The sequence below is a fragment of the Neltuma alba genome, unplaced genomic scaffold (genome assembly GCF_004799145.2).
Source record: "Neltuma alba isolate B1F8T4 unplaced genomic scaffold, ASM479914v2 tig00010558_pilon, whole genome shotgun sequence".
In the NCBI taxonomy this organism is placed as follows: Eukaryota; Viridiplantae; Streptophyta; class Magnoliopsida; order Fabales; family Fabaceae; genus Neltuma; species Neltuma alba.
Genome location: NW_021635425.1, coordinates 207,817 through 218,250, shown reverse-complemented (window position 1 = coordinate 218,250; position 10,434 = coordinate 207,817). Strand labels below are relative to the sequence as shown.

Genomic DNA, 10,434 nt, shown 5'->3' with positions numbered 1-10,434 from the left:
TTTGAAACACTTCCGGATACTAAATATAGACATCTCTCCTAACAAGAATTTAAATCTTTATTCATTAAGTTGTGAGAAATTAACACATTCTACCAGACCCAACTCTATTAGTGGTGTAGAAGATTTTGTTATACTTCCACAATCCGCTCTCTGTTTGCATTATTGGGCTTACATGGATTTGTATTGTGTTTTACTTGAAATGAGCCCAATAACTTTTCCGCGTTATATTTTTTATTTTACTTTTTTTATTTTATAATTTATAATTGGTCTTTTTATTTTAAAAAAATGTAATAGCAATATTATAATTACAAATAATGCAAACAATAGAAATTTTTTCATCTGTTCGACGAAGAATTGACGCCATAATGCATATTATTTCTATTTCTATTATGACATAGTAGTAAGAAATATGAACCCCCTTGCCTACGAAAGTTCACACTTAAGATGAAGCCCAAAAAAAAATAATAATAATAAATAAATGACACAACCGAACAAAATCCAAACATGGAATGTAAGTGTTATTTAAGTTTAATGTCGCCCAAGTGTTACAGAAAAAGTACCCATTCCTTCTGCAACAACAAAGCAAATAATAATGGATCATTTTTTGCTATGTAAATAATAAAGGATATGTTAATGGTAATAAACATACAACAAAATTAAAAATAATTACAATACCTCTTTATCTTCATACCAATATTGTACAGTATATCCCTTACATGAATTTTTTCCCGCAAAATATGGAAGCTAGATTAATTTAATTCTAAATACAAGATTTTAATCATCATATCTCCTAAATATATAATTTTTTTTAAACTATCCATATCGATTATATGTGTTAATGGGTTTTTCATCAAGAATAATTCCAACACAAATAATTAAAGAGTATATTTTAGGCAAACTAATCTCATTTTTAACAAGTAACTGACTTCTATAATTTTTTTCCCATTTTTATGAATTAATTAAGTAGCTTATTTATTAAGCACTGAAGGGATGACTGGATACACCTTAACAATAATTATTTATTAGAGCCTATATCACATATTAAATTGATAATAGTAGACACCGTATATGCTATTATAATCTAACACGTGAACAACTCCCACGCCGCGCTAAGTGTTGTACTCGTGTCCTTTATTGATTGGTCAACAAAATGTTGCGCATCATGGCCCAATTTTTTCGTCCAGCTAAAATGTTACATATTTATTTGGTCAACAAAATGTTGCGCATAATTTTTAAAAGGAGTTGAGAATTATGAACCCACTTGCCTTCGAAGTTCACACCTCAGATAAAACAAACAAAAAATTAAATGACACTACCGAAGAAAATCCAAACAAGGAAGGTGGGTGTTATTTAAGTTTAATCATTAATGTCGCCCAAGAGCTGTAGAAAATTACCTATTCCTTCTGCGGCATAAAAGCAAATAACAATGGATCATTTTTTGCTATTCAAAAAATAAAAGATATATTTATAATTAATGACAATAAACATATAACAAACTTTAAAATAATTACTGTGCCTCTTTGCTTCTTACCAATATAATATCTTAATTCATTTTTTCTCATATAATTTTTAAAACTATCCATTTTGATTTTATATGTTAGTAGGCTTTTTTTATCAAGGATAATTCCAACACAAATAATTAAAAAGTAGGTTTTAGGCAAATTGATACTCATTTTTAATAAATAACTAACTTTTTTAATTTTTTTAATTTTTATGAATTAATTAACTAGCTTATTTATTAAAGATTGAAGGGAAGAGTGGGTATACTTTAACAATAGTTATTTATTAGAGCCTATCACATATTAAGCCATAAAGTTGAGCCCAGGTTCCATCCCGGCCCTATGCCGCTGACGGCTCCTCCCCCGTCCGACGACGGAGACTCCACCTGTAACAACTATTTCGAACTGTAGAGTTGCTGAATCTTCTCCAAATCATCTTTAGCAAAATCCACCTTCCTTTTCCGCGATGGCACGATGTAAGGGTACATAATCGCCTCCTCTATCGCCGAATGGTTCAGCCCCAACACATGACCGATCTGGTGCATCACCGTTGACTCGAGGTCCAGTTCGTCGTCCTCCGTCAGGTCTTCGCTCGGCAACACCCACTCCTCATCGGAGTCCAAAACGACCTTCCGCCTCTCCGTCGTATTATCCAACCAGACGCCGCCGACGACTCCCAGCTCATCGTCCAACGTTGAGAACATGATTTGAATGTCAGCTTCGTTAAACGACGTAGTCTCTGAAAAGTTCAACTGCGTCACGCTTGACCACCGGCGAAAGGCATCCGCAAAGACGTCCTTAAACGACGCCGCCGTTTCATTTTCAGGCGAAAAAGCATAAGTAAGCTCTTTCTTCAGCACAGCGGAGGAGCCATTGATGTTAACATCAGGAAGGGCGCATCGCGGCAGCTTGATCAATGAAACGGTGGCGTCGTCGGGTTGGCCGGTGACATTGAGGTGGAACGTCTTCTGGAAGTATTTGATTGCCGATTCGAGATCGGCGGTGAATTCATCGGTGGAGTTTGAATTCAAAGCGGAATTCAGGTAACCGAACAGGTCAAAATAGTCTTTAATCTTTGATATGCCGTCGACGAAGTCTCCTATTCGAAGACGACGACCACCATTGGAACGCAAGAATGATCTCAGTTTATCTAATGCTCTGGAAATAGTTCTAAAATTTAGGGTTCTGGATAATATTTTTAACCCCCACGGTAAAATGGCCAGTACATTAGCTGAAGCTGGTGGGAGAAGAAAAGGGGAAGATTCATCCACAATTAGAAGGGATAAAATCAAGACCACAACGTAAGCTCTTTTCACTCTCATTTTTCTTCCTAAGTATAGAATTGAACAGTTTAATTCTGTGGAGAAGATTTTGAGTGGTTAGCTCTTAAATAGCCCTGGAAAATGATTAGTTTAATTTCCGCGACATTTAGTTACGCGTTTCGTGCAGGAATGGCCCTCTTGACTTCTAAGCTAATAAGCCTATATAATATTATCAACTGAACTTCTTGGAAATGCTCTACTGATATATGTTTGCATGGTGAAAGGGAAGGTAATCTTTTACTTTATCCATTTTTATATATAATAAAAGTATTGTTGTTCTAACCATATCTATCATGTTGTTATTCAACTAAATCAACGTAATTAGGAAAACGAAATGATCAATTTTTTATAATGACAATAAATTGAAAGTCTTAGTTTTAGCAGTTCCTGGACACGCAGTACCATTCCATGGGCTGTGATTTGATATATGCATGAGTGTCTATATATGTGTATGCATACCTAAGTTTTGATGGCAAATTATACATATGGTACTATAACTTTATATAAGATTTTAGTTTAGTTCTTTAATTTGAAAAAGTATCTTTTCAATCGTTTAACCTTAATACCATTAGTCTTAAATGTTGATTTTTAATTTGAAATAGTCATTTTTATTTTGAAAATTAAGGTTAATATATCAATATTTGGTGTATAATATTTGTCTACATGTAAAATTGCAATATTAGAATTTTTTTTGTTAACAGTGCTAGAAATAAAGGACTGAAAAAATATTTTATAAAATTATAAGTATACTTTTTTTTTTAAAATATGGACATGACCTCTTTGTAGATCGATCAATCCCTACAAATCATTTGTAGATAAACTCTAAGCCTCGTATTTGTATTCATATTTAAAATTAAGATACCATACTTATTAGAGAAATCAAAGTCAAAATTTAATTGACGGCAACCAAACAACGCCCACATTTGGAGCCTCCGTTGACCAAACTTGCGGGGGTCACTTTATTTAAGAAAATTGTTTCTTTATTGGTTCGTTTTTAAAAATTTACAAAAATATCTCTTTGTTTTTATTTAGAAAAATTTCAAAGGTTTTGGATTAACCGTCTTACGGAGATTCCCAAAATTTTGCATGCAAGTTAATCATTTGTGCCTCCTAAAATTTTAAAAATCTCTCACGGCCCAAAAAAAAACACCATTTTTTTTTAATGAAAAGATCAATTCAGTAGAAACTAGGCCATGATACAAGTAGTTGTACACGAAGTTAGTACAGCAACCATCATACGACTAACAACTAGATTACAACATCATAAGCTAAGCTTGTAACATAAGAAGGTTTACGTTGAAAAAAATTTCCCTGTGATTCAGTTTTGACCAAGATTAGCATGCTGGAGGTTCCTCATTGAAAAAATGGGCTGGGGTGTCAGCTGGCCCTTATCAGTTGCTTACCCAACTGCCCCTTAATTTTGGAGCTCTTTCCAAATATATATTTTTTTTGCTTCTTTTTATTATTCTACATAAAATAAGTGGTATTTTGATACCTTGTTTGCACAGCGCTTCGCCCACTGACACGTTAAAAACAAATGATCTAAGGTTTCCACATGTTCCACGCATATACAGCACAGAAAGGCACCTTGTATTATGTGATGGCTTCGCAACAGTTTCCCTGTAGGAGTGGCCTTATAATACTACCTTCGGTCCTAATTATAAGATTTCATTTGTAAACTATAAATGAAGTATTATAATTAGAACTAGAGGTAGTACCTTCCACACTCTTAAAATTACCTTGGGGTAAACTTTAGTTTCCGTAAAACATCCCACACCCGTGGTTGATCTTCCTAAACAAAGTTATTTGAAGCAATTCTATACGTAGCATTCATTGACTAGTTACCGTTCGAATCTGGCTACCACTCAATCTTGTTAGCCAAATCCAGACACGAAGAAGTAGTAGCTAAAATTAATGTGCCTCTTATTGATCTTATCTCGGGAAGAGAAGGTGTAGGCAAGAAGATGGGGAATGGTTGCAATACTACTTTCTGGTTTGAGAAATGGTCAGAGATTAGTGTGCCTTTTATTGATCTTATCCCCAGAAGAGAAGGTTTGATTGATTGCAATGAGAAAGTTATTGACTATGTTGATCGTTACGGCAACTGGAGCTATAAAAAGCTTCATGCCTGGTTACCTCATCATATAACTATTGAGCGAATCATGTGTGCACATTCATCCTATGAGAAGAGAGGAGAGGATAAATATACATGGGATCCATCCACTAATAATGGTTCCTTTTTTGTCAAATCAGCATACCATTTTCTTTTTGCAGGCATCCGAATGGAGGTAGACAGCTTTTGGAAGAACCTTTGGAGGTGGAGAGTCCCTGAAAAGATCAAATCTTTCATGTGGCTCTTTGCACATGAGCGAATCCACATGGTGGAACTTACGAAGCGAAGGGGTCTTTGAGATTCTGTAGCTTGTGCTTTTGGTTGTGAAAATAAAGAAAGAGAGATGCACAAAATTAGAGACTACACAAATATTGTCTGCAGATGGAAATCGGTGGTTTCTCCAAATTTGTGGTAATCTTTCTTTTCTTTATAGGGCATTGATTAGATTCATTAGAATCTTAAAAATGAAGCAGGAGCCTAAAGCACTAAGAAAGTTCAATAGGCAGCTTGCTTTGGTTATGTTTGCTAGGATAGCTGGGTTTCAAGATGCAATAAAGTCTTCGATACAAGTGTAACAAATGTTCCAACAAATGCTGTTGATTCTCTTTACAGGACTTGTTGGGATGAAGACCTCATTGAACATTGTAAATTTTATTCTGACCATACTATGCAAGAAAATGCTACAGACCATATTCCATGAACGGTTTAGTGCTTAAAGATGGCACGAGCGGCTATGGTGGAGTGCTAAAAGATGAGGAAGGAAGATGGATTTTTGGTTTCAGCTGTAAATTAACCTCTGTTCCCCTCAGCAATTGCAGAACTCATTGGGATTATTAGTGGTTTGCAATTATGTTGGAATAGAGGTTTAGGACTATTGAAGTGCATTTTGATTGTCTCGAGGCAACTACTCTATATCTTAAGGCCGGGTTGTGATGCTGACCACCCTTATGGGGATGTTGTGTAGGATACTAGATTCATTCTTAATACGGATTGGTAGGCTCTAGTCAGGCGTAGTTATAGGGAGAATCTTATTTTAATGGATCACTTAGCAAAAGCCTCCAATTTAATGATGGGGATGTGGATTTTTGTATCTTTGATCAATCTTCACCTATGTTTCATGGGATGGATCTTGATCAAGAGGAGTAACTTTTGTATGCTATTTGTTGCTAGTAATGATATTCAGTTAAAAAAAAAAAAATTCTCTTGAGCCAGAAGGAGAATACAATTGATGGATCAATACCACATTCCACGCTAATCTATAATGCTTGATCAAATCAGACACCACACGAACGTGTTGCAGTGGAGAAGGCAGCATGGGCCACCACACCGTGTGGTTGATTGGAATAGAATGACCAGAGCCCACCTTCCAATGAAGGAATGAATCAGTCAAGTATGATTTGAGTATTCCCTGCCATATCCAAGAGTGACCGGTTGGCTTCTTAAACGATTCCTCTGTACCCATAGATAAAATCTTTGGCGCTAAATCTATTAGTCGCCGAAGATTTTTTTGCTAGCAAGACATCATTCATCACATGAAAAGGTCTCAGGACTTTTTTTTTCCCAATAAAAAGACTTTTTTATTTTATTTTCATTTATAAATATTGGGTCAGGATTATTAATTTATATATATATATATTTTAAAAAGGAATCTTGAGCAACCCTATTGTTATACCTGCAGAGACTTCCAAAATCTCACATAACTACCAATAAATCTAAATATGTGTGGAGGTTTTAAAAACTCACATGGCACACATTGGATGAAAAGGAGAAAGAGATGAAAATGACATAAGAGAGAGAGAGATGAAAATGACACGTAGGTAAGGCAAATTAAACCATGATTACATTGAACATCACATATCAAGCCAAGAAATAAAGGAGGCACACCCCTTGATCTTATAGTCTATGCAAGACACAAATTCCATTGGGCATATCATCATCATCCCAAAGGGATGAAAACCTGGTGATAGGAAGCCCCGGTGAACGGTAGCTGTAACTATAACAGTCTCATGGCAACAAAATTCCCTGTGGGGTAAATTTCAACCGGCACAAAAAGTGTAACGATTAGGCAAAAATACAAAGGAAAGAATGAAAAGTAAAAATAAAAGAAAGGAAATTAAAAAAAAAAATCAAGTAACCAAACTCATATCGAATTACACTATCTGACCGTTGGTGTTGAGGCTCAGGTATGTGGACACAATCCTGAGAACCTAGGCACTTATTGAATATGAATGGGTCACAGAATTAAAGATAAAAAAGACCAGACAGTAAATTTTTCTCTGTTTAGGACAACCCTACCCTTTCCCAAATCATTGTTGAAATGAAACAAAGATGATAGAAGAAAAATTTTCTACCTCACCTCTTTTCTCTCAAAAATCTCAGCTTCCTCTTCTCTAAACAAGTGTCATCTAGAGGTCACCTCATTAATGCATCTTTCTTTAACTTTTCATTTTTGATTTCTCGTAATAATGACATATATGATGACATTTTCTCTTCTAACACCAAATCATCATCAATTTGAGTTTTTACTTTAATTTGAGTTTTTTATTTTTTTCATAATAATGACGCAAAGTATTGTTTCTTGATCAAACACAAATCACCATCAATTAGGGATTTTTATTATTTAATTCTGTCCTTAAGGACTCAAGCAACTTTGCCTAATGTGTAACAAATCACCATCAACGATTTTTTAAATTTTGAATGAATTTTATTTTTATTATTAATTGTAAACAAAATTTTTCCAAATAAAAATTATAAGAATTAAATAGGATTTTTTATTTTTGTTTTTATTAATTTTTATAGATCCAGATAAAATTGGGTGTTGACAATCACAGCCTTGAATCCTTGCATCCATATTTTCCTACTATGGCAATATAATAAAAAAGAGCAACTATAATACTTGTTGAAAGTGGAAAAAGGAAATTAAAAGAAAAAATATATTTGGTCTTTTAATTTTGTACAAAATTTTAATTTGGTCTCTTAACTTTAAAAAGTATACATTTGGTTATTTAACTCAAAAATCATTAGGCTTCAATGATAATTTAATTTTTTTAACAATTGTAGATGTTTTAAAAATTAAACTTAATATGTTAGTATTTGAGAATATTTTATTAACATTTAATATTTTAATATTATCATTTTTTAAAATAATTTTAGAATTAAAAGACTAAAAGTATATTTTTTAAAGTTAAGAGATGAAATTAAAAATTTATACAAAGTTAAAAAACCAACTATATATTTTAGTCACAAGATTAAGTTACAGACTTTCTTTTTTCCAAATGAAGTTACAGACTTTCTTTTGCTGGCTAGTCCCATTTTCTAGTAGCCTTTTATTTTAGGGAAACACACACAAAAACATATACGTGAGTGTTATATACACGTGTACTTTATTGATTGGACCAGCAACTCAGAACCCTGGCATTCATCAGAACAGGAAGAGCAATGCAATTCCGAGCCACGTAGCTGAAACCACGTCCGTTCTCGGCCCTATGCCGCTGCCGGATCCTGCACCGTCCGACGAAGGAGACTCCCCCTGTAATAACTCAGTGGAATTGGATTTCGCACTGTAGAGTTGCTGAATCTTCTCCAAGTCGTCTTTCGCGAAGTCCACCTTCCTTTTCTTCGATGGCACGATGAAGGGGTACATAATTGCCTCTTCTATCGCCGAGTGGCTCAGCCCCAACACATGACCCATCTGGTGCATCACCGCTGACTCAAGGTCGAGTTCGTCGCTCTCCGTCATGTCTTCGCTCGGCAACGCCCACTTCTCATCGGAATCCAAAACGACATCCCAACTCGTCGTCGTATTATCCGGCCATGCGCCGCCTACCACTCCTAGATTCCCGTCCAACGACGAGAACATGATTTGAATGGAGGCTTCATTAAACGACGTCGTCTCCGAAAAGTTCAACTTCGTCACCTCGGACCACCGGCGGAAGGCATCCGCAAAGACGTCCTTTACCGACGTCGACGTTTCATTTTCTGGGGAAAAAGCGTAAGTAAGCTCGTTCTTCCCCTCGGGCCACCACTTGGTAAACGACGTCGTGCGACCCGCCGTCACAGCGGAGGGGCCATTGATGTTAACATCAGGAAGGGCGCATCGCGGCAGCGTGATCAATGAAACGGTGGCGTCGTCGGGTTGGCCGGTGACGTTGAGGTGGAAAGTATTCTGAAAGAGTTCGATTGTTGATTCGAGCTCGGCGGAGAATTCATCGGTGAAGTCTGAATCCAAAGTGGAATTAAGGTAACCGAAGAAACTAAAATAGTTCTTAATCTTGGATATGCCGGCAACGAATCTTCCTATTCGAATACGACCTCCATTGGAACTCAAGAACGATCTCAGTTTATCCAATACTTTGGAAATTTTGCTAAAATTTAGTGTTCTGAGGGCTCTCAAAATTCTTAACCCCCACGGAATAATGGACAATAGATTAGCTGAAGCTGGTCGGAGAAGAAAGGGGGATGATTCATCCACAATGAGAAGGGATAAAATCAAGACGACAGCGTAAGCTTTTTTCACTCTCATTTTTCCTCCTAAGCATAAAGCAGTTTAATTTTGTGGTTACTGTTTGGTAGGAGAGAAAATTTGAGTGGCTAGCTCTTAAATAGCCCCAGAAAATTATACTAGTTTAATTTCTGTGATATATTTTCGCGTTTCGTGCTGGATTAGCACTGTTAACAGTTGACTCTTAAGCCTATGATACCATCAACTGAATTGCTTAGAAATACTCTACTGCAATTTGCTTGCATGGTGAAAGGGAAGGTAATCCCTTTTCTTTTCCCACTTATTTATAACAATAGCATTATTATTATTATTATTATTATTATTATTATTATTATTATTATTATTATTATTATTATTATTATTATTACCTCATCTATAGTTAATATTGTTATTCAGCCAACTAAACTTAATTAGGAAAACGAAATGGCCAATAATTTATAATGACAATGAATTGAAAGTCTGATCTAGTGGCTCCTTGACACATTCCATTCCATGGGCAGCGATATGCATGATGGTGGAAAATGTTTTTATACATGTGTGTTTGTGTATGATGTAAAATTTTGGTGGCAAAATTTAGCATTTGATACTCTAACTTTATATTGCCTCCCGTCTTTAATATAAAAACTAGATAATTAATTTAAGAGATTAAAAAATTAGTTAACTTAGTTATTTGTAACAAATGCGTGTTGATTTCTCTAAATTAACCTTATTCAATCATGCCCGTTGGAATTACATCTAGGTAAAAATATCTTACGATCAATGGGGATATTTTTAAAAGCATATTATAAATTTAAGAGACAAAGTGGATTAATGTATTATTTTTAGAAATCCCAATTAATTTTTATACTTAGGACTAGAGGTAGTACAATAATACTTCTGTTTGGATTTTTAATTTTAAAAAGTATCTTTTTCAGCCATTCAATCTTAACATCATTAGTCTTAGATATTGATTTTCTTGAAATAGTCACTGTAATTTTAACAATTAAACGTTATACATCA

The 10,434-nt window shown here is 34.9% G+C and overlaps 2 protein-coding genes across 2 annotated transcripts; both read right to left on the bottom strand.

Annotated features, from left to right (window-relative positions):
* Positions 1–1,894: 1,894 nt before the first annotated feature.
* Positions 1,895–2,821, bottom strand: LOC114757010 (metalloendoproteinase 2-MMP-like). Its single transcript, XM_028946000.1, has one exon. The coding sequence runs from the start codon at positions 2,819–2,821 to the stop codon at positions 1,895–1,897; it is 927 nt and encodes a 308-aa protein (XP_028801833.1).
* A 5,534-nt stretch (positions 2,822–8,355) lies between these two features.
* Positions 8,356–9,456, bottom strand: LOC114757008 (metalloendoproteinase 2-MMP-like). The gene has a single exon (XM_028945999.1). It carries the CDS (start codon positions 9,454–9,456, stop codon positions 8,356–8,358), a length of 1,101 nt encoding a protein of 366 aa, XP_028801832.1.
* Positions 9,457–10,434: the final 978 nt, after the last annotated feature.

What these genes read in the sequence shown, in the direction of transcription:
- LOC114757008 (XM_028945999.1), bottom strand. Translation starts at nt 9,456, where the DNA reads ATGAGAGTGAAAAAAGCTTACGCTGTCGTCTTGATTTTATCCCTTCTC.
- LOC114757010 (XM_028946000.1), bottom strand. Translation starts at nt 2,821, where the DNA reads ATGAGAGTGAAAAGAGCTTACGTTGTGGTCTTGATTTTATCCCTTCTA.